This window comes from Phasianus colchicus, chromosome 9, assembly GCF_987193195.1.
Source record: "Phasianus colchicus chromosome 9, bPhaCol1.hap1.1, whole genome shotgun sequence".
NCBI lineage: Eukaryota > Metazoa > Chordata > Aves > Galliformes > Phasianidae > Phasianus > Phasianus colchicus.
The window spans coordinates 19,338,922-19,363,089 of record NC_143444.1 but is presented as its reverse complement, the minus strand read 5'-3'; the positions used below and the strand labels follow the sequence as shown (position 1 = coordinate 19,363,089).

The 24,168-nt window shown below is 41.3% G+C and overlaps 2 protein-coding genes across 2 annotated transcripts in view; one reads left to right on the top strand and one right to left on the bottom strand.

Moving 5' to 3' along the window:
* Positions 1-4,651, bottom strand: part of TTLL7 (tubulin tyrosine ligase like 7) — a 76,020-nt gene extending 71,369 nt beyond the window's left edge. Inside the window, exon 1 of the mRNA XM_090146436.1 lies at positions 4,477-4,651. The gene's annotated coding sequence lies outside the window, so the exon portion shown is untranslated. The remainder of the gene's footprint in view (positions 1-4,476) is intronic.
* PRKACB (protein kinase cAMP-activated catalytic subunit beta) overlaps positions 4,081-24,168 on the top strand; it is a 66,006-nt gene continuing 45,918 nt past the window's right edge. Inside the window, exon 1 of the mRNA XM_090146440.1 lies at positions 4,081-4,218. Coding sequence (XP_090002566.1) covers positions 4,173-4,218 — 46 coding nt within the window. The 5' untranslated portion in view covers positions 4,081-4,172. The remainder of the gene's footprint in view (positions 4,219-24,168) is intronic.

Sequence of the window (24,168 nt, the reverse complement as noted above, 5' to 3'; positions counted from 1 at the left end):
TTTTCTCTGACCAGGGACTGTCTTAGGAAATGCCTAATGCCAAGAATCTCTTCAATGCAATGGTGGCTGCTAGTGTAACTGTCCTGCTTCTTCCTTTCAGTATGCCTCTTCACAGTGAATGAACTTCAGTTAAAAAGCCCTCCCTTCTTGAACTAAAATCTTTCATAATCACAACAGCTGCAGGCAGACAGCATGCTGCTTTCCTGAGGCTCTGAATTCCTTCTGGACTCACAATCAAGGTGTGTTGAGGTGCATTTCTCAGGACATCTGAGAGCAAGCTGTTGGCTGAGTTGCTATGGTTTCATTGTGAATTCAGGTGCTGGCAACCTCAAATATTGTAGAAACTCAGTGTGAGATTTTTGTTCTGCTCTTCTCTGTGAGACATGTCCTCAAACAGGTGCGAACTGGGCACCAGTGGATTTGGTCTCGCACAAAAATGTATGTTGTCACTCTCTGTATAACTACTGCATGGAAAGGGGGAATTGCTATATTTCAGTTTCCATCCTTTCCCTTGTCATAGTTATATGACATAACTGATATTTTCTTGGCACATCTGAAATTATGCTGCAGTTTCTGGGTCAGGAGCTGTAGAACTTAGAAAGTAGCTTTTATGCTCACTGAGATGCACATGCTTCTTGACACTTGAGCAACCTGCTAGAAAAACATCCCACACTGGGTTAGCTGGCAGCAGGAAATGTGCCAGCAGTCTGGAACAACCTGAAAGGACAGCAAAGAGTAAAATGCCAAATATATCACCTTGTTTAGGAGTAGAGAAGGAGGCTGGCAATGATACTCAAATGCAGGAATGTGGGATTTGGGGAGCAGCAGGCAAAAATGGGGGTTAACAGGCACTGGTGCAATCCAGAGGCTGTACAGAGTAACAACTAAGGAAGGTACATAGTCTGAGCAGGGCAACAGCTCAGTACCAGTTATTTTTACTGATTGTCTGTATCAGTATGGATGGACAAAGTTCTAGTCTCTGTGTGCCAGCCCCTTGCAATGCAGGCACACCTTGCATGCATTTGAAGAAAACTAAGATGTGTCACAATTCATATTTGGTGATTGCTTCAAATTTATATTGGACATAACTGCTATAGTTGCTGCAGAAATGCTGCTGTCTCCTCTGGAAATTGGTGTGATTACTGAGTGAAACAATATGTGGTTGCAGCAGTAATTACTGTATGAACGAGTGATTTCCATTAAAAGCGTATGAGAGAGCCTTCAGTCTACTAGAATTGTATATTCTCTGTCCTGAAATGACCCTCTCATTTTTAGTTCTGCTCTATGTGGAGTGCAATATACAAGTTCCACCAGGGAACATACTTATCTTACAGAGCTTTGGTAACAGAGGGAAAAAAATTGGTCTTGCTAGGATATTTGTAATCAATAGTACCCAATGAATGTGTAGAAACACAGATTAAAATCCACTGTGAGTCACTGAACCTCCCTCATTAAATGTGTATAGTAGTAAAAGTGCTGAGCTGAATCTTTTAGAGTATAGCAATTTTCTAAATCTTACACAGATCAGTAAAAATTAAATTTTTTAGGTTGCACCATTACTGAGATATTCTAACATACAAACAGAACACTTCATATTTGCTTAACTTGATTGTTTAACAAACTGCATTGAAAGAAATAAACGTTACTTTTGTGAGAGCAGGTGACATGAGTCACTTCTGCAGCAAAGGATTAGTTGAGGAAGGCAGACAGGGCTGAGGGGCTGGAATTAGATGTGATGCTCTGGATGCTAATTACATATGTAGTACATATAATACAGTGCAACACAGGTTCTGCAATTAATGAGTCTTAACCTGTTACTATAGCATAAGCTGAATACGTAGTGTGAATGAGAATGTGAATGTTCAGCTCTGAGTCCTCATATCTGTCATCTTAAATTAGACACTTAATACTGTGATTGTGGAAGTGGTTCACTTAATGTTTTGCAGCACTGTTGACTTAAGCAATATATGTTACATTTCAGATTATAAGAGTTTGTGTACAAACATTTACGCAAATGCATAAGCACAGGGCAAATAATCACAGAGCATGTGCTTATTTGAGAACTAGCCTAATACACTGCAGCACATATATACATGTTGTGTGCACATATAGGATTTTGCTGGAATACATGCAATGACCAGCAGGCCCTTGTCCAGCAATTCCCAAAGGGCAGCAATGGCCAATTGGACCTTGGTGGGTCCTTCATACAGAGCCTATGCAGCATAACTTGCCACTGAGAATAAGGGATAAACTCTAATGCCAATAATATGCTATGGGTGCTGCAGCAGATCTCATTTGTTAGCGATGCAGCTGCTGTCTTCTCAAGGATATCAAAATGCCTGTCAGCACCTGGATGAAAATCAGCTGACTCAGATTTGATCTGACCAAAATGAAAATGATGGCAGCTGGAGTGGAGAAAATAATTTAAGAGCAGAGTAACATCTTTACCTATCTGGAACACTATCTTAAGATGTTTATCTCAGTGTTACAGTGCCTCATGGTTTTTTGTCTTCCATTGTCAGAGTGATCATGATGGTCAATGGGAAATGTACTTCTTTTTTTCCTCAAGCTTAACTACTTCTGGTGAAGAAGAACTGGGAGACTGGCTACAGCAAAGCACAACAGTATTCCTCAGTAGGTTTGCCCCCCACTGGTTGGCAGGTTGTTTCTACACATTTACATCTTGTTTCTGACCTCCAAACCCACACAGACCTAGCTTCAATAATCATAAATGCACAGATGTGTGTCTGAAGGGAGCAATGTCGCTCAAACCAGGATAATGAAAGTGAGAAGGTGAAAATGTAGGAGAAAATTCCCTAATGGAAGGGTTCATTGGTAGACTGTCAGTGTACAAACATCAAATTAATTCAGGCAGGTGTTCCCAGGAACATGCTGCCAGACAGTCCTGGTAGCAGTTACCCTGTCAAGGCAGAGCTGCACACAGGCTGCATCTGTCACATCTGTCTCCTCTGCATGTGATGTGTACTCTGCTGCACAAGCTCAGGAGATCTGAACTTTCCCATGGGTGTCTGTTTTAAGTGCATGTTCTTGTGCATAAAAACCCATCTTGTAAAGTGGAAAATGGGCTTTGGTGGTGCATGCCATCCAGGTAGGCATTCCTGGGAGCGAAGGGGGAATTCTTCACCCTGTGAAAGGTGGGAGCTGGGATGCTGCTGCCAGAATGGTCTGTATGGCCCTAGGTAAAGGATGCTGCTAGAGGAGGCTAAGCACTGTGTACGTGGTCCTGGCAAAACAGATATGGTCAGTGATCCATAGGATTACTACTACTGCTTCCCATTTCTCACCATGCAAAGACGCAATAAAACAGAGCCTTCTTTTTGATAAGTGTTTCCTTCCGAAGTTAAAATACCCCAAACATGTCACACGATAAATACATATATTTAAAGCACTATCATCAAGTTGGAAGTCACAATACCATTTGAAAAGGAGTAGCTGCAGCTATTTATGTCATGAGTGGCAGCAAGATGGAAAAAAAAAAAAATTATTTCCTGGCAGCTCTCTTCCCCTCTTAACTGTTTTGGAAGAGCCGCGTAAATACAGCCGTGAGCAGACGGCAGCTCCCCGGGCCAGCCGCAGGGCTGTGAGCGCCGGCGGGGCCGCTCGCTGAGGTGCGGGGATGGGGAGCGCACCCGGCCCGCGGGGTCACCTTGGGCGCGGCGGCCCCGGGCAGCGCTCTCGCTTCTCACGCAGCGGCCGCCGGCCGGGTCGGGCCCCGCGGGTCCCCGGGCGTTCGTTCGCACCTCCGTCTCAGAGGCCGAGGGCGGGCGGCCCCGGGGCGGAGGCGGCGGCGCTCAGCGGGCGGGGGCGGCAGCCGGGTCCCCTCTCCCTCGGCCCGGCCCCGGAGCGCCGCGCGGCGGGGGCGGCGGTCGCGGACGGCGGCGTCCCGCGCCCCGCGCGCCCCCGGCCGCCCGGCGGGCGGCGTAGCACGGCGGAGGCGCCGCCCCGGCCGTCATTTCCGCCGTGTGTCGGGGTGGGGGAGGGGGGCAGAGCGCTCGCCTCCTCCTCCGCGGCGGCCGGAGACACAGAGACCCAGCGCGGGCCCGGGCAGCTCAGCCGCCGCCGCGCCCGCGGGCCGCGCCGCGCCGCCTCACGCGCCCTGCCCCCGCCCGCCGCCCGGCATCCCGCCCGCCCCGCGCCGCCCCGCCTCGGCCATGGGGAACGCCGCCACCGCCAAGAAGGGCAACGAGATCGAGAGCGGTGAGTGAGGGGGAGCCGCCGCCGCCGCGCCCCCCCCGCCTTCCCTTCCCCCCCCCCCTCTGGCTCCTGGCTCCGCTCCCCGAGGAGGGGCCGCGGGCCGGGCCCGGCGCACCGCCCCGCACCGCACCGCCCCGCGCCGCCGCAGGCCCCGCGGCCTAGCGCCGAGCCCCCCGCACCGCCCCGCGCAGGCCCCGCCGCCGCCGGCCTGCTGGGCCCGGCCCGCCCCGCCGCCTCCCTTCCCCCCTCCCCGGGGCTTACCGTCGCAGGCGATCGGCGGCCCGGCTCCGGCGGCCGTTCCCGGCAGGTGTCTGTCACCGCGGCTCCGCGCGCGCCGCTCCCGCCGGAGGAGGAGCCCCGCGGGCAGGTGTCAGCGCGGCCCCGGCCCTGAGCCCCGCCGTGCCGGGCAGGCCGCGGGCCGCCGCCGGGAATGTAGGTCAGCGGGCGGCGGGAGCGGCTCGGCCGCGGCTCTGCTCGGCCGCCGCGAACGGAGGACAAAAGCGCCGGTGGGAGCTCGGCAGCGTGCCGCTTTAGTTCTCTTCTGCCGTCCGAGCATCCCGGCGTCATCTATAAAACCCCGCTCCGGGGTTTAGAAAAAATAACGGACTCTGTTTTCTGTAAGCGGTCTTACCGGCTGCTTTTCCAGTTGAAAAGTTTGGGTGCGTTTATTATGGATAAGAGACGAGACGTAAGAACAGCCTGTTGTGGGAGCGCAGCGCTCTCTACAACAATACCCTTTGTTACTGGAAATGCCGTGGGCATTATAAAAGGAGAGAACTTTAAATGTCCGGGTTACTCCGCGTTATTTTTTGCTAAGTGTTTAGTTGTTTATTTACTGTGGCGTATGCAGTTCGTACCGAGGGCCAGGATGGAGCTGGGTGACCCTGTTCGTAGGTCGGTGCCTGCCCATGCCGGCTCTGTTCCACCTTCGGCGCCGGGGTCCCCAGGTGGCCGCCCCGGTCCTGCTGTGGTTCTCCCTCAGCCTGGTGCTCTTGCTGTTAAGCTGCGTGCAGACATTTCTCTTAGGAAGCGTCATAGCCTACCTGTGGATACTGAAGAGGGAAGAGAGGATGGGCTGCTTCAAGTGCTTCAGATGCTGGCAGAGCATTGCAATTTACACTTAACAGAAGCTGCATCGCCGTCTGTGCAGGGAAATAACATCATACCATGGAGAATGCTTCCTTTCATTTTAATGATTTTTTTTCTCATATTACCAAACGCAGGGATTTGAGGCTACAGAGACAGTTGTTCACAGAACTTCTCTCTCTCCCTTTGTTAAAGAACTGATCTCTGAAAACACGATGCTGCCTGCGACGTGCAGCTCAGGTGTTCTGATACTGGGTGCATTGATACAAATCCTGTAACTGGGAGAGGATAATGATTGTCGCTGACATTCTGCTGGGAATGACCAGGATTCATTTACTGCAAGGATGAGTTGTATATGAATACTCTACATAGAATAAATCACTAGAAGCAACGTTTGGTTTTCTGGCAGTGGAAGTTGGTGTGTAATCCATTCATACAATGTGTGACATCTAAAAACTAGGGAAATGTGAAGTGTGATGGAGCTTTGGTATTTCCAATGCCCATTCACACTGATAGGACAGTCATACTTTCCTACCAGGTCTTTAATAGTACATATTCCAAAATTTAGTACACTTAAAGCAAAGTTTTATGTGGTGACAGGAAAACAACCTGGGTAGGAATGGTAGTAGTGATGTTCTGCCCTTGATTCATACTCAGAGCTTATGGCGTTGTGTGGATCAAGGGCACAGTAAGGTCCCACAGACAACAATGCAGGGTAACACTGCTTCCCCTGATAACTGTACTTACTATTTCATCAAGTGTAATTTGAGAGCTCTTTCCCTATCTGTGCTCAGGGCTACAAAATGCTGCTAACCTAACTGTGGCCCTTATGTTCTTGTTTGTTTGAGCTTTCCGCATATTTTTAAATATCGTCAGCACTTGTTACTTCACTCAGGCTGCCTGAAACACCAGTAGTAGAATGGAGCAAACATTTCAGAGTGTTTCTAGGCAGAAGGTGAAGGAGATCTGAGTGCTGCTCAACTTCCTTAAGTGCAGCTCCCAAAAATCAAATTGGGCCTACATGGACAGAGGGCAAGCTGTACATGTGTGTATGGAAAAGGTGGAATGCTTTAGTATAGTCTCTTAGTTTTTTTCCTGTGCCCTTCTTTCTGGGCTCTCCTAAAATGTAGTAGAGTTCGATTTGAAGAATCAAAGTTGGAAATGATCCTGTTCCAAAGAGAAACATGAGGCTCTCCCTCTGTATCTGCTTTAAAAGGGGTTGTTGGGTGTCCTAGGTCTCCACAGGGCACAACAGCCTACAGATTCTGAGGGTTTTTTAAGAGTAAAAAAAGAGACACGATTGTCAGTCATCTTAGAAGTTTCTGTAAGTTTGGTCCTTGATCCTAATATGTTCTGCTTATGGGTAGTTTTTCTCAGCTGCTCAATTTACAGTAGCTGAGATTTATTCCTTTGCAAGCCACAAGTTAAAAAAAAAAAAAAAAAAAAAAAAGTCAACATATGGTAAATTGCATTAAAAAGTAATTGAGAACTTACCTTAATTTGTTGCAATTAATGTAGGAAGATGTTGGCCTTATTAAGGTTCATTATGTTGGAATCATTTATTACAGTATTGCAATAGAAACATAGCTATATCTATGGGTTTAAAAAAGGACATGGAGTATTCTTTAATCCACTAACTGGACCATTTTAAAGATTGTTATTGATCTTATATAAAAACAGAAATATTTTAACTTTACTAGGATGATTTTTTAAACAGGAATGAATGTCAGACCTGCAAATTGTCAAATTTGTCAAAAATGTATATTGTGTGTGTGTGTGCATCTGACTTATTTGCCCCTTTGATTCCTATGGTGATAGAATGCATGACAGCATGGAGTTTGTTTAGAAACTAATGGTGATCTCTCGTGTTGTCCTCACCTGGGAAGTATTGTTGTTGTTCAAAAATGATTAGTGTTGATATTGTTCATTTTTATTTTAAATCACTAAAGTGGATTAGAAGCCAAGTAACCAGAACAGACTCTTTGCTGACTGAAGATTTGTACGCTTTCCCGTCTTTCAGCAGCTCTGGAAGCTGCACAGTTTTGGCTTCCAAGCTGCATTAGGCAGGCTTCTGATGGTCCTTGCCATTTGCTTTTCTGTAGCAATATGTCATAGTAAATAGCTCTTTAAATGTCCACCCATACATGACTTTCAAAACACAAACCTCTACAAATTTGTTCTTACCTGCTATTCAAATCTGCAGCTTCCAGTGCATGAAGATTTTATTAATCTAATGTTGTGAGTAGCTTTACCTTCTCTGGTCTTTAAGTAGCCACATACTATGTGTGTATGTGACTGTCTACTCTGCTTGTGAGATTTATGTTCATTCAATCCTCCTCCTCCTCAAAGTGCTCCCACTACTATCATCATTCTGACAAGTGTTCCTATTATAGTCAATTCTTCCCTTTTTAACTCTTATAATTATTCTGTAAGTAGTGTTCCTTTGAAGCGTTCTTGAAGGGAATATGCTGCCTTCTTAATTCTTCTTTGCCAGAAGATCTTAACTGCCTATTGTTCTTATTTTTCATGTGTGTTCAGTGCTGGGTCACTGCTGTGTTTACTCACCGAGTACTAAAGGAGAGTACAAGTTCATTTCACGTAAAGGCTGGATGAGGCAAAGCTCTGTCACTGCTGACCTTGATTGGATTAAAATCAGTGAACTGGAGGTGAAAAGCTGCACGGCCATCGCTATTGCAGGCTTGCTGATTCCTTGTCACTTCTCCAGAGACCCTGATTTCAGTATTCTTACTTTGTCTGTAGTTCAGTTCATCAGCTGTTGTCTGTCTTTAGCCCACCATGTTATGATTTTAAATTTTGAAACAGCTTTTGGAGCCTTGTTTGCCTATTTTAGAACATCAGTGAGAGTATTTATTGTATACAGGGGCTATTAAAATACATCTATTGTAGGAGGATTCTATGGATAGTATTATTAAACACTGTTTTTAAAGCTACTTTTCTTATATTTTGGACTTGTAATGTTTCACCATTGATCATTAGGCTTCAACAATATGGGATGTCATCATCAGAATATCAGCGATAGTTATAATTTGTTGGAGTAATATCTAAGAATTCATTGGATGGAATTGCCAATGTGTAAGACCGTCAGTACACATAATAACAGTAATAGTGATAACAATGTGCCTAAAGAGGCACATTATTGTTTTAAAATTCTTGTTTAATTAAAAACAAAATGCATATTCAAAGCTAGTACATGCTAAGTGTTGCTATTCAGTAACTGATTGCCACCTAGGGGCTCAACAAAAGGTCACAAGGACCCCTATTGATAATAGTGTATGTATTCAGCTGTTATCCTTAGGCTTTTAAACAGAATATTTTAAATTGTTTGCTACCTCTTTAGCATTCATTCATTGAATTATAAATCCACAATCGTAGAAATGAAACATTTGCTGAAATATCTTGAAAAATACTAGAGTTCTTTTATTTTTGGGGAGGAATTTTGTTTCCTGGTGTAAGTAAGGCTATGTCTGTTCTTCAAAAGTTAACTACGTTGCTTTGTTCCTTAGTGTAATTAGGCTGTGTCCGTGCTGTTAACTACCTATTTGGTATAAGGAACAGAATGTGAATAGAGCAGTAAGTGGGAAAATCAGAAGGACACAACACTGGAAGTTCAGTTTCATGTCTCCCCTGCTGCTGTTGGGTGTGTGCCCCGCTGCGTGTGAGGTTGTCTGGGATTCTTTTCCAGTTAGTTCAGCTCTTCCGTAACTGACACATCTCTCCTTTGGACAGAGCTGTGGAAAGGGCTCTTTGGATGACTTTCAGATGTGGTGTGTTTCGCCTGCATCTTTCCTGTAGCTATTGTGAAGGGCTTGTTTGCCCAGAAGCCTTTCTGTACTTAGTTTAATAAAGGCTGATGTCTGTGCTGCACAGCAGGTGGGTCCAGGTCAGACCCAAGCACAGTGTATTTTTTAAATCAGTTTTTCTGGTTATTTAAGCCTGCAGTATTTTCAGTGCTCAGAATTTTCAGTCTGCAGGGATTTTTCTTATAAACTTGTGAAACTGGGCTGGAATTGGTGAGGAATCTGCTCTGCAGTATTGCTCTCAATCTGTGCCTTTGATACAGGTGTAAGCTGTTATTTCATAAGCATGCCTTTGGTTGCAGTTCTGCTTTTCTATCTCTTGCTGCTTCGTTTCTGCCTCTGTGCCCTCAAGTGTACTGGAACACTATTTATGAAACAACAAGGCGAACTGAATTTGAGATTGATCTAGGTTAAAAATAACCCTGCAAAAAAGGGAAAGCAGAAGGGCTTTGGTTAACCTGGCTCAGCTGTCTGATCCAGCACTGAAGCTGCACCAGTACTGCGCCAGTGCAGTGAGAGGTGGCACAGAGGGGAGAGCAGGCGCAAAGCAGGGGCTGCACAAACAGCTGCAGTTGCTGGAGAGCTGCAGTGCTGCCACGGGCCTTGTCCTCACACCCTGAGCCGGGGATGTTGCCTGGGGAACGGGGCAGAGGATGGAGTAGCAGTGGAAATGTCAGCAGGTAAGTGAAGTGAGAGATGTGTTCTCTTAGGAACTGCAAACTGAAGATACATTCACCTTCTTTTGTGTGTTTTTTCTTTCTTTCTTTCTTTTTTTCCTGATGTTTGGGAAAGGCTTGTGCTTGTTCCTGTGTGTAATTTTATTTATTTGTATTGTCCCTGCATTCAGGAGGGCTGGCTGTGTATCAGGATCCCACTTTGTTCACACGAACACAGAATAGACAATTTATTTTCCAAAATACACATGGTCTGATTTACCTTAGACAGTAAGGTCAACACAGACAGAAAATAAAAGTGAGATGAGCAGGCTGTGTAACAGGAGAATCAGAGCAGAGCGATCTGTGAGGGTGTGTGTGCATGTTGCTCTACAGGAACTAAAAGGAAGGTACTGATATATCTCCCTGCTGTGTTAGGGATCAGCACAAGTGGACAAACCTCAGCACTTTACTGAGCCTGTTGTTTGGCATCCTGTTCACTACTTCTTCAGCGTCACAGCAGAACAACATCTTCCACTGAGGGTAGGGTTTCATGAAACAGCTGAGCCCATCTGGTGGCTTGCACTGGTGGAAAGTATGTTTTTACTCCTAGTTTCTTCACTTGTCACAATTCTAGTGTTTTTTTCAATCCATTGTTTAGCTGTGTTATATAGCCATAAAAATGTGGTTTTTATCCCTTTGGGATTTCTGCAATTATTTTTCAAGCCAAATGAGTTTGCTGAGGTGTTAGATGGCAACAGACATTCAGAGGAACCAGTGAAAGCACTGCTGGCAATGAAATGGTGAGGTGGCAAGAAGAAGGACGTTCTTTTCTTAGCACTGAGCTCTTAAATTAACTCAACAGTCTCCTAAGACCTCACCCTGCTAACTGCTTGGAAAAATGATTACTCAAAACCACCTCTTTTCAGACTGCCTGCGTTCATATGAGTTACTTGAAGTCTCACAGTTCAGCTCTTAGTAAGGGGTGTTAGCATCTAGCAGTTGGACTTCATTTATTCAAGCTTTAATGGGTTGATAAGGTATAGCAAAGATTTGCTTCTTTCTATCTCTGCTCATCGTGCAGATCTTTAAGAAAACAATATTTTAGTCTGTTGAACTTTTTAAATTTAATTCAGTTCTTTTTTTGCCCATCTGATGTTCAAACCAAGAAGCTTCCTGAAGTTTTTTGTTTCATTCATTCATTCATTTGCTTATTCATTAAACTATTTTCTGCTGGTTCCTAATAAGAATTTCCTCTATAATCTTTCTAGCTTGTAGTGTATTGAGTTCTGGTGTATATTCCTAGAGATGCATCCATGTATGTATGTATGTAGTCACTCAGTAAGGGTTATGGCATGAGTGCTCTCTGTCTGTGTTGCACACCATTTTAAAATGTAATGAAGGCTTGGTGGCTCTTTGGTTTTGTTTTTTTCCTTTCTAAACAGAAGCAAGTCACAGTGTTTATAGGTTGAGACCAGACAGAAACTGTTCTCAGCATGTTTCTGTACAGTGCAGTGGTATATGTGTTTTAGAAAGTCTTTCAGAGAACCATCAAGTTATATAAATGAACCCTACATGTTAGAGATGACTGGGTCTCCAGGCTCTGGGTCTCCAGACTCTGAGAAAATAAAAGCCATGACATGGCTTAAAATGCTCATCAGACTTTCTGTCCCAGAGAACAGCCAAGTTCTCTCTGTAGGAGTGGCAAAGAATTACTGTTGCATTGACTGCTGGATGGGACAGTATCTTCTTGACAAACAGAAACAGTAACATCTGTTTTCTGTAATGTTAAAAGAAGAAACCTAGGAAATCCTCCTTCAAGGGGATAATCTAATGGGTGTAGTCTGGGTGATATATAAAGGTGTTACTTTTGTTACCCATCTGCATATTGTTACCTTGTGTCTGTTTGTTGAAATATCATCATATTTAAACAGAGGATATGAGGAACTTTTGTTTATTTCATTCAATTTAAGCTGCTTCCAGCAAATGCGTACTTGTTAACCTTCAGCACTTGCTGTTAGTGCTGATGTGTAAACCCACAGCTGCAGTGTGATTCAAGAAATTAAAACAAAGGAAGCTGTGCTTCTGGCACCCCACCCCCACCCCTCACACACTCCAAAAAAAAAAAAAAAAAAAAAAATAGAAAATCATTAATTGGCCTGTACCTGGAATCTAATTGCACTTCCCTCATGTGAAGTGACATAATTAAGGGTGTACGTACTCAGACAAATCAGCAGGTATGTTGCAATAGTAATTAAGGTTAGTTTTGATTAACATGATATTAGGCAGTTTCAAATGCTTTGTTTGTCTTACAGCAGATAACAGTGCTAGGTTTATTGTATATTTAAACTCCGATTCTTAAGTATGTGATAATCTACCCTTACTTTTAACAAGGAAAAATGTGACTTCGCTGCATGTAAGTCTATTATTAAGATAAAGTTTTTAATGCAAATTACCTGTATTCAAGAAGTCTATCATTAACTGATCCGTAGATGAATTAATATGGAGCTTGGGGTTTTTATCAGGATTTCTCATTTAAAAACTGACTATGTGGTGAGAGAAAGGAAACATTATGTAGCTAAATTCATGCCATGCTGATTTAGAAGATCTTGATATTTCTTAATAAGCAGTGCCATTACAATGAATGGAGATGTAGTCCTTTACCAGCCAGTGGAAATACTTTGTATTGTGTGGTTTTCTGTTGTTGTTTTCTTTTTTTGTTGTTGTTTTGTTTTGTTTTACACTGGAGCCTTCCATTGTAGGTTTGGTCCCTGTGAAAACCCATGTGGGAAGGGGCTCTCACTGAAGGAAGGAGTGAGCACTCTCTGCAGGTCCCAGTGCTAGGGCTCCACTTTGTGTTAACAATGCTAATGGATTAGACTGCTGCAGTTCATCCTGTGGTAAAACTGATTTCTCTGCATTTGTGTAAAACCTGTATTGTAATGGTACTTTTTTATGGGGACTGATCTTCAGAGTAAAATGAAGTGCTGGACAACTGAGTGGCCTCTGTGAATATGAAATTGCAAAACTTACTTGTTTTGCAGTTAGCTCAAGTCTACAACAACTTCCTGTGATCTGGGATTAACAGGAAAATTTAGGGTACATGGTGCTTTTCAGTAGTTCTTGGGTTATCTTACGGTTCTGTTACAAATTAGCAGGTGCTTTTTCTTTCAATTTCCCTTTGGACTAAGGATTAAAAGTGAAACCAACACAAAACTGAAGTTTGCTTCAGTTTTTTACATACACAGGCTGTGCTGATACCTGGGAAGAGATTAGTTTCTATCTTTGTTATTACACACTTTTTGCCAAATAATTACTCTTCTGATTCTACCTACATAATGATTGCACATTTAGTATTCAAATACAGAATGTATTTCTTTTTATATTAACTCATGTTTTTTTTTTTTTAATTACCAAGCACAAGCACATTCTTGAACTTTGTGTGAATGTGTCCACATATTTTTTTTTTCTCCATTTCCATTGAGTGAGCTGAGTAACATTTGTTCCCATTTGGACTTTTCCCTTCAGCATAATAAATGTGTTCATTCATGATACAATTCAGTGAATTGTATCATACATGTTGGATCCAAGCTGAATGCCTGCGAATAGGTTCACAGAAGAGCAGCAAAGACATTAAAGGGTTTCCCTATGACAGCTCGTCAATCTAGAATAAAAACAACTGAAAGAGGACATATGTAAAATTTTGTGTGCCATAGGAAGTGAGAAGTGTCGTGTGCTCAACATTCTTGCTTTTCTTAAGTAGCCACTTTTAGACACTGTTTCTATGGCTTTTTCCTGTAGGTCCAGGTACCTACTAAAATATCAGATCCCTCCTTGAGAGTGAATTGATGTACACTGGCTAGAGGTGCTCTTCCTGAGGAAATGGGTGTCAGTGTCACTCAATGATGGTTCTTCCTCCTGAGTCATAATCTATGGAGTTGATGAGGAAATCCTGCATCAGATAAATCCACAGAGGAGAAATGTATAAATATAAAGGAGAATATAGGTAAGAGAATCTTGGCAAGAAGTTTTAGAGAAGTTAGAGGAGAAGGGATTGCTGTTTGTTTCAATAGGGTTCTCCCATGTGTGTGCTCTCTCTTATTCTTGAAGTAGCAGAACTCTCAGGGCATCTATGAATGGCATTATAAAGATATCCACAGTGTTTTTCCTGGATAGGTTTGGATTTAGCTTGGAGTACAAGCTGTCCACCTGTCATCTTGCCTCTCTGATGGTAAGAGATCCTGTCTCCTGCTATCTGGATAGAGCAAAAGGTGAGAAAATGAGACATGAAAGCATAGTGGAATTTTCCAAGATGAGGTTTGAAGATTAATTGACTAGATGTCATGAGGCCTTTGAATTGTATGGGAAAGTATGTATGTATTGCAGTGACAACAGAATCTGCTGCTGGGTTTGTAATCAGAAGTTTGGCTGTTGTGTAGAAATGGCATTTTGCAGGTCAGGGCACCTTCGCAGAATCATGGGATGGCTAAGGTTGGAAAGGGCTTCTGGAGGCCATCATGTCCAACCCCTGCTCAAGGAGGGCCTCTCTGAGCAAGATACCTGAGCCCATGTCCAGGCAACTTGAGAAGATATCCAGAGAGGAGACTCCACAGCTTTTCTGGACAACTTGTGCCAGTGCTCTGGCACCTGCACAGAATAGTTCCTGCTTCCTGATAGTCAGAAAGAACCTCATATGTTCCAGTTTGTGTACACTGCCTCTGAACATCTCTTAGAAGAGCCTGGCTCAATCTTCTCTGCAGTCTCCTTTCAGGTATTCACTACATAAATTGATGAGTTCACCCCTGACCTTTTCTTCCTCCTGGCTGAACAGTCCCGGCGGCTCTCACAGGAGAGCTGCTTCAGACCCTTGACCATCATGGTGGCCCTCTGCTGGACTCTTCCCAGTACTCCAAGTCTCTCTTGCACTGAGGGGGGCTAGAACTGGACACAGGACTCCAGGTACAGCTGCAATATCCCAGGCAGGCAGTCACTTTAGTGACTGTTTTCATGTTGAATACACAAAGGCAGTATACTTATTTATCTCTGCCGGAGAAGGATGGTATACTTGTAATGTTGTAGAGTTTCAGCTATCTTTTAGCATTTTCCTTAGATACTTGTGATGTTGAGTCCCTTATTTATCTACGTTCCTAAGCTTCTTTATGCTCTTACCTGTGTTCCTAACAGTCCTGGGCAGTTTTCCTTTAGACTGACATTAGGTGGGTTTCCATTGCACCGAGGGAGTACATTGTTTGCAGTACCAGAGCGGTACTTCTGGTCTGATCTTTTATCCTGATAATTATCTGTGCTACTCAGAATATTTTTCTAAAGGAATAATGTTTCTTTTGGATTTTGCTATTTTCAGACACTGAACTGCAGTTAAAAAGTTGTTTCCTTCAGAAGAGAACTTTCATTTGGTTTTAACAGGTGTTTGAAACTACACCATTTATTAAAGAAAACTGCTTGCCAAGTAGCTTACAGTGGAAATACAGAACATAATTTGGCCAAGAAACTGTTGTGCTTTTCAACCTTAGGACAATATCATATGATGATTTAGTTCAATTTCTAAATCAGTTATAACCACAATTACTTGTTAGTACTGCTTAAAATGCTTTTGCAGAAGGCCTTTGGAGTAGCTCTAATTTCTGCTGGGAAAGAGTTGTGTTTTCAGAGTAGATCCTGAGTTTTGCCAATATGATGACTTTTCAAAAAACAAACAAAAAAACCCACCAACACACTTGAGGTTTCAGACTCTCGATTATAAAATTTTCATTAACTTGCTGCTTACAGAGTGATTAGCTGACCAATTTTCTTTGGCAGTAAAGCTGTCCTGAAAAATTCCTGTGCTGATCACCCCTGCTGTTCTGCTCCATGCTGCAGTTTGCTGTTCTGAGGACTGTTCAGAAGTCACTGAAGTCATCTTAAATCTTAGCTTCTTCCCCTGGCTTTCCTGTTTAACCCATTAATTTCAGGGACTTATTTGCCCTTGTGTTGTAGTGATACAGGTGGGAGGGGGGAGGTGTAGAAGAAGAGGAGAAACAAGTGAGTCACCAGAAGTTGTCCCATTTTTTTTTGTTTCTACTGTGATTAAAATGGTTTTTAGTTCTGTTAAATATGATTGTTCTTGTCATCACCAGAGCACAATCTATTTTGATCAAAAGTTGGCAAAGGGATCACCAGCTTTCCTGCTTATATTTTTAATCATTCTAGTGTGTGCTCAAGTATTTTTTAGGACAAATAAAACTGGAAGATGACTAATATATAGGCAGTGATTTTAGGTACAACATGTGAGTAGGGAGTGAGAGGAGGAAGAGAAGAAACATGCAAGTCTGTGTTGTGTACAATGTGCATGTAAAGGGACGCAGGGGAGCCTGATGCTGAAAGTAGCCTAAATGATGCAGTAGGACCGGAGGTATAAGCATTGTGAGCTTAATATGATCTTTGACAAGAAAGTTAAGAATCTCTTGCATTTGCTTTTTCAGCAGCTGAGTGAGTTTTTCACTTAATGGCAAAGATACTGATTTTCTGCAGGGCTGTTTTTTTGGTTTTTGTTTTTGTTTTGCTTGTTGTTTGTTTTCATTTAAAGCAAAAATCAAGTCTGGTCTTTTTTTCAAAGGATAACTTGAGGTAGTTCTGCCTTTCTTTGTGTGAAAACAAACAGAAAATAGTGGTTGGCACAGTTACACTCAGAACATGGTAATTTTCTCCACCAACTAAATTGACTCATTCATTTCCGCTAATACATACAAACTTGTTTGTTCCACTGCCAGTGTGCTAGGTGAGAGGACTAGCCCAAAATGCAGGGGCTGGGAAGCCAGGAGAGCAGTCACTGTTCAGTATGGAAAGTACTTAAATGCATGCCATTCTCATACAGCCCTTCAGGTATGGTTCAGAGAAGCTGAGAAGCAAAGAAAGTCTGACCCTGAGATTCTGCTTGCTACTTGTGCAGCACGTGAGTGATTTATAGAATCTGACTGCAAGTTGTGAAATGAGAGAATAGAGATCAGGTATGACAGAATCAGAATTTCTCTCAAATGATGTGTCATTGTTTGAGCGAACTGAAGAGGGAAAGATTTTATTTCTTTTTGGATGCGCGTTTAATTGAGGAGGTGACATCTAGTGGGTTTGGGGAAAATGTATACTGTAGCTGCAGGAGATGGGATATACTCAGTGTTACAGGCATAAGGTACAGTAGTGGCAGTTTTCTGAGAATCACAGTAGTAGTAAGAAGAAGGAATATGCAGGATATTCTCCAACCTGAAAGTCATGAAGTAAGTTGTCTTCCACTTGTTCAGAGATTTTCCTTTAGTTATTAAGCAAATTCTGTTTATGTATACATACTTCAGTAAAAAGAAGCTGTAAATATTAGAATACTGTTATGACTAGATATTTGCTTGCTTAAGTTGTAAAAATGTGAAGTACCGAATTTATATCTGTAGGCTGTCTATCACAGCTATTTAAATTTTGTTGTCCCTTCTTAAATACCATCACCACTAAGTCCTTCAGTAGAAATATTGGGTAGAAGGACTTTTTAATAGCAACAACGTCTAATTCTAACCACAGTATTTTGATACTTCACATGACAGCTATCTAAGTTATGAACTGTCTAATGCTGTGACAATTAAGCTGTGTTTAGACCACAAAACCAAGCCACTAAGAGCAGACAGCTATAATATATGAGTACTGTTTCTGTTTGTGGTGCAAGAATTATCTCCTATCAAAGGGCACTGAGAAGTTGTTGCTACAGCAGACAATTAAATACAATTCATATTACCTTTGTCAAAATATAGAAGGAAGTAGAAACCTTCCAAAGAGAAACAGATGTTAGCAACACCTGCATTCTAATTAATTAGAGAACATACTCTGCCCTCTCGTGTAATAACAGGAAAAAAAAAATGCAGTGCTGATTTTTATTCTACAGCTCTTGATGTACAATGCACAAATAGGGGGATTTCCCATCTGGTCATGTTCTTGGAGCACAAGTTAAGATGCGATGGCGTTGGGTCACTGAGGAAGCACAAGTCCCAAAGTAATGCCTCCTGTTTTATTAGGTAGGCCCATGACATCAGTCAGATGTTGGTAGGATAGTAGAGGCTGAATCCTCCTCCCAGTACCCCATTGCATGCTGTTACTATGTGACAGATGGTAGCAGAGGGGCAATCTGACAGAATAGAGTCTGATGTGGAAGTGTGGATAAAGCAAAGGGGTATCACTGAATTCCTCCATGTGGAAAAAATGGCACCCATTGACATTCATCACTGCTTGCTAAATGTTTATGGACACCAAACAGTAGATGTGAGCACAGTGAGGTGGTGTGAGGTGTGTTTCAGCACTGTTGGCAGTGACAGTGGTCACTTCCACTGGTGCAGATTGTTACGAGCGTGCCATGCAGGTTCTTCATTGCTGGCAAAAAAGCACAGCTAATCAAACAGGTGTCTGTGCTGCAAAACAGCATCTTGTAGCTGAGAGTGTTCTCTATTAAATAGCATTCTTGTGCTCTTTGTACCTGGTATAGTTTCCATGGAAATAAATAGGAGTCATTGCTTTTGTGACCTACATAATATTTAACAGTTATGGCTTGTAACGTTAATATTTTGTTATATGAAATACTATAAGAAATCTTGACAAGAACTTGGATGGAAACCAGGACCAGCATGGCAGAAATCAGAGATCAGCCTCCTTTTTTGCAGTATCATAGATGTAAAGGCCAATTATTCTAGTGACATCTTATATTTTACCTTCTTTTTTTTTTTTTTTTATAGCCATAGTGACCAAAGAGGTCTGTTTTATTCACTGTATTTTTTTTAAATGGTCATATTCCTATATATATGCTTTCCATTGTTCATTTATACCTCAGATGGTATGAACAATATTACTGTTCAATACAGCAGTAATTTTCATCAGAAGATAAAGCTATACATATAACCTCCTTGAAAATAAGCCTTAGGTCATTGGCATTCTAGTAGTGATGGAGAAGAGATTGATATTGTGCAGTTTGTTTGTCTGGTTACGAATAGGGCACAAAATGGGATGTGTATGTTCAAAGTTGAATATCTGAAACTATTTCATTAACTGTCTGCTTTCCATGGCGTTATTTGTACCAGTATTGTGCATTTGATCTAATAACTTGTCTGAATTCAGTGAATTTTTTTAGCCTTCTAAAAGGCATTTTTGAGGGTTTTTGTTTTGTTTTCCCACTTTAAGGAACTTAAAAAGGTTTTTACAGTGGGATCAGATATTCTGTTGTTCTGTCAAAAAACAGAAGTAAAAAAGTTCCATTAACTGAGGTTACATGATACATTATTACTTGGTTATTTATTAACGAAGAGTCTAATTTGAACAAATTAGTTTATGAGTACCAAGACAGCCTGTCTTAATTCGGTGTTTCTGTTTTAGTACATGTAGCAACATAAAAAAAAAAGTGGATATCATCTTCTTCAGAAGAATATTTTCTGTTCTTTCCTTTAAGTGGTTTTAGTTACAAGCATTATTATTTTTACCAGAAGAAAATGTGTTGAATTGGAGTTGTGCTTTTCTTGCAAACAGGTGTTTGTACACTGTGTCTCTTTCTGTTTTATCTTGTGTCCTCTAAAATTAAGTGGTCAAATGATTTGCACCCTTAGGAGACAGGTTTCTTTTGCTGCCCCTTCTTGCTATTCCATTTGTGATATTATGAGTTGGGCATATGTTTAAAGATACTGAAGGACAGAAATGAAATTTTCTTTTTCTTGGTAATCAAAATCAACAACTCCTCCCACATCAAAACTCAAACCAATGGAAGGAATGTTTTGAATCCAAGTGCAGGCATTGGGCAGAGCTGTAGGGCTGGAGGAGTGTACCTGCACCACCTGGAGAGGAGAGTTCAGACAGCAGAATGGAAAGCATAGCCAGGCAGCCTCAGTTACAGTCAGGCAAACTGTTCTGCCCAGCATGACATTTTAGTTGCTACATGGATTTCCTTCCATTGTCAATACCAGTATATGCTGTCTGTGCAGAAAGGGCTTCCGAGAATCCATGATTATGCACTACCAGGTACACACTGAGTCATTTATGTTGCCAAGTTGGTGCTTTCTTGCTGCTCAGAAAGTTTACAATTGTAATATAAATTGAGAGGCTTTTAAAATAAATTCTGGTTTATTTCTTCCAGTTCTGTCAAACCTTTATGGGTTGTAAAGAGTTGGCTTAAACTGTTAGGCTGGGGCTGTAAACTGAAGAGTGACTGTTGTGCTCTTAGAGCTCTGCTAACAATCAGAGGATTTCTTGTCTGTGCAATTTAAAATAAGCATTACCGTGGTGAGGATGAATATTTGAATATTGAAGTTATTTGGTAAGGAATTGAACTTGTTTCTCTTATTTGTAGTATTCTTCATGCAATTCTTCTTGGACTTCTAGATCTATTTAGCATACAAAGAGACATCTTTTTTTGGTGCCTTTTTCCCCAAAACTCTCTTTCCATTTCATTCTATTTGAGCCAGATACATTTTGTGTCTCCCTGAAATTTTTGTTCAAATCAAAACATTTTCTTCACTATTATTATTATTATATAAATTGTATATATCAAACAATTTTCTGTTTAAAATTCCATTTGAAAGATACTTGATCTGGTATGTCATTGAAGCACTGCGATACAACACAGAGAATAAAATAAATCACTGTTTCCTCCTTGCTTATGTTTTTACAGTTATAATCACAAGGTGGAGCAAGAAAATAATTCTCTGTAATATTGCACCAGTTTTCCATTGTGTTAAATTATCCATTGTGTTATAATGCATAATGTTTTGGTAGCCTTGAAATATTAAGTGTTTTAATATTACGGAGTTCCTAAGTTAGTATGCTACAACTTCATATTATGAGGGCTGCTCTGAAAGTAATGCCTCCTGTTTCATTATGTTGGCCCACAGTGTCAGAGGCAGATGGTAGTGGTACAGCAGTAGAGGTTGAGCCTTCCCACCAATATCCCATTACGTGTTGTTGCCGTGTGACAGATGGCAGCAGAGGGGGACAGTCAGACAGGAAAATGTCTGACATGGAGGTGTATATGAAGCAGAGGAGTGTCACTGAATTTCTCCATACAGAAAAACAGTCTAAAAGTCTGTCACTTCCAAAGACACCTTCCCTAACAGCCAATGTAACAGGTTCAAGGGCGGGATCTTCTGATGAATGATCTCTTGATCTAGATGATGCCACAAGTTGATAGTTGGATCTTAGGTTTCTTCTCTAAAAACCTTAAGATTCTGTAACCGAAAAGAGGAAAAATTGCTAATGTTGCAAAATCAGTTTTAAAAGGACAGGATGAGCAGAATTAAACTACCTGAATGAACTGCATTTCAGCTCCCTTGCATTTATGATATTATAAGCAAAACATTACCATGCCTTATGTTTCTTCTCCCAAAACCTTAACCTCCCAAAGTATTTTACTGATTTTGCTGCATAAGACATTTAGTAGTACTCGCTGAGCAAGTTGGTTTTTTTTCCTTATCACTTTCTGTGCATATACATCTGCCTTAATGCACGTTATTCTTCTACTTGAGAGCTTTTTGCAAAAATCATTTTAGAATATAGACACTGTGGAAATATTCTTACAATACCCTTACACTGTCTCTTTAAATACTTTTTACTAACAGGACTGAGATGCAGAGAGATGTTTTCCTTTATTTAGGAAGCCCTAATTTCTCAGAGAATGTACTACATGAAATCTTCTGAAGCACTTTGGTGCTAATTGTATGGCTTTCTGTGGCAGTTACAAATGCTCGCTCTTCTTTGTGGAACAGACACCAAATACTCTTTGGTCATCGTATTGGGGATAGAAAAGCAGCAGTAGATGCAGCTGAAAATAACGTGGTCTAAGGAACTTGCAGTGGAGCAGAGAGAGCTTGGGCTTTGCAAGGGCAGCATTCAGTGGCCTTCACCATCAATGTCCTGCAGCTACCCAGAGCTGTCTGTCTTTCCACTTTCCACTTCAGAGTCCTACAGAAAAATTTCCTTCAGTGCACAGTCGTGAACGATTTCCAGAGCAGCTCTGTGCTGTACTGCATGAGGTATGACCTGTAAAAAAAAAAAAAAAAAAGGAATACGTTATTTTATCTGTTATAACAAATATGTAAAAGAAGCAGGGGATACTAAAACAATTGTCTTTTGCTTGTCAGTTACATGTATTTGTAAATAATTTGACAACTGAGTTGACAGTTGGTTAGTTCACTGTATCTGAAGATGATTGAATTTCTGCTTATTGTTTATTGAATATACAGTGAAGCTAGGATGTCATAGGGAACCTTTTCCAATGGCAGAGTTCATCGTTTGTGTATTTTTATGCTCAATTTAAAGAAAGGTACTAAAAATTTGTCAAACCTGACATATGTTTGTATAGCTACTCTCAAGGAAAATGTAGGTTTGTGGGAAGAGAGTAGACTCTAGTAGTGGTAAGCTTTTACTCACCAGAAACATTAGAACATTCTTTTGTTGAATCTCTGTTGAAAGCACATCCTTCTGTGTTTTGTAAGAATAACAGAAATCTGTCCGGTGATTAAAAGGGTTCGTAGATACGATTTGGCTCTTAACTGAGGTCAAACCACAGTACTTGCTATCTTTGTATGTAGGCTCAATGTACTGAAAATCTGGGCTGTTAAACTTGGGAATCATGTGATTGTCTAAATCCTTACTTCTCAGTCGCGATGTTCCAGAAAAACAAGGCAGAGGCAATGCAATCAGGCTTAGCAGTCCTGCTGCTTTTAACCATTTCTGAATTACTGGTGAGGAAAGTATGTCTTTTAGGAAAAATCTTACCTTTTAAAAATTAGTTGATGCTATTAAGCACCTTTTATCTGAAAACTGGCAACTAACTGCAAGTATTTATTAAGGAATTAGCTTTTTAGAAGACGTAGGCCTATAGAAATACACAATGTGTCCTTTTATAATTATCAGAGGTTTGTAGTAACGCTTCTGGTACCTTAAACAAGTGTGTATGCTCGTTTTTCACCAATCATGCATTTGAATTGGCAAGTCTGTTTTGCAGAGAAAGCTATAACTTATTTTTATGGCAATTAGTATATCAATTTACTTCACGTTCTTGGAGTGCTTATTAATTTTAGCTCAAAATAGATCAAATGTACCACATGTGACTGCTGTATCATAATACTGCTTATCTATTTTTAAGTCTAAATGGACTCTGGGAAAGTACTTTTCAAACTTTGGCTTCTGTTGCAGAGCAGGTTTCCTATGTATTTCTGGGTAAAGTGCCTCCTAATGGGATCATGTATTATCCATTGGTCTTTCTGGCTATGTTTCAAGGCTTTTATGTTTATTAATCATAAAAAGCTGAAATAAAACTAGAGTGAATTGTGCAAATTCTCTTTAAAAATGAGAACGCCAGAGAGAGTGACTCTTCATTTCAGTCTTGAGAATGTTCTGATACTGTAAAGGAAAATGAGATGTGTACTGTATGTCACAAGCTCAGAATTGCATTATCCTATTTTGTCATGTAAATGTTTTCTTGGTAAATGTAGATCAATATCAAATAAATAATTGCTGTTTCCCTTTGTGTGTAAGTTTTTCAAAATGTATTAAATGTCTCAAACATCTCTATGAAAAATAGGTTGACCGATGGAGAGGAAAATCTTTACCCTTCTATTCTGTAACCAAAGTCAGAGAAAAACAGTTCAAAAGTTATGTGAAAGTTAGTATTTGTTTTATAATGGTCAATGGGGATTTCTTTTATCTCCTTAGTAAGCAAGTTCAATTGTACTGTTAGAACTTTTCTAGCAGGATAGCACCTCACCAAATTATTGTCACAAAACTGAATGAATTTCTAAAGCAGTCAAGGATTTTAGCTTTCTCTAGGTTGAAGGCAGCTCTGAAGACAGATGAATCTGAGGAGGCCAGATGAGGTGTTACTGGAATGGTTGGTTCCATGGTTGCATCTGAGTATGCAGTTGTTTCATACACTAATCATAGTTTGAGCAGCTTACCGGCATAAATCTGTGCAATTATCATTTGTAATAATGCAGTCAGTCACAAAGACAAAAATGCCACCAACAGGCTGCACTGCAGAGAAGATACCAGAATTTAGCAAAATATGAGAAAGTAGCACTAATGCTCTTTTCAATCCAAACTATCTCATCATTTGGGATCCAGGAGTGCACAAACACAATCCTCAGCTGACCGGGTATTTTCATTGCTCAGCTTATGTGCTAAATAGTATTCATGCTATGCTGTTTTTTATTCTGTCTGAAATCTTGGATACAGCTGGAGAGAGTGCACCTCAAGGACAGAAGACATTTTTTAATGTCACCTAGAGGTCAACATGCTAGTGGTGCTGCGATTGGTTTTGTAACTTAAGTATCTTGACCAGTATCCTAACATCACCAGGTAGAAATTTAAAAAGGCAGCAAAAAAGGCTTAAG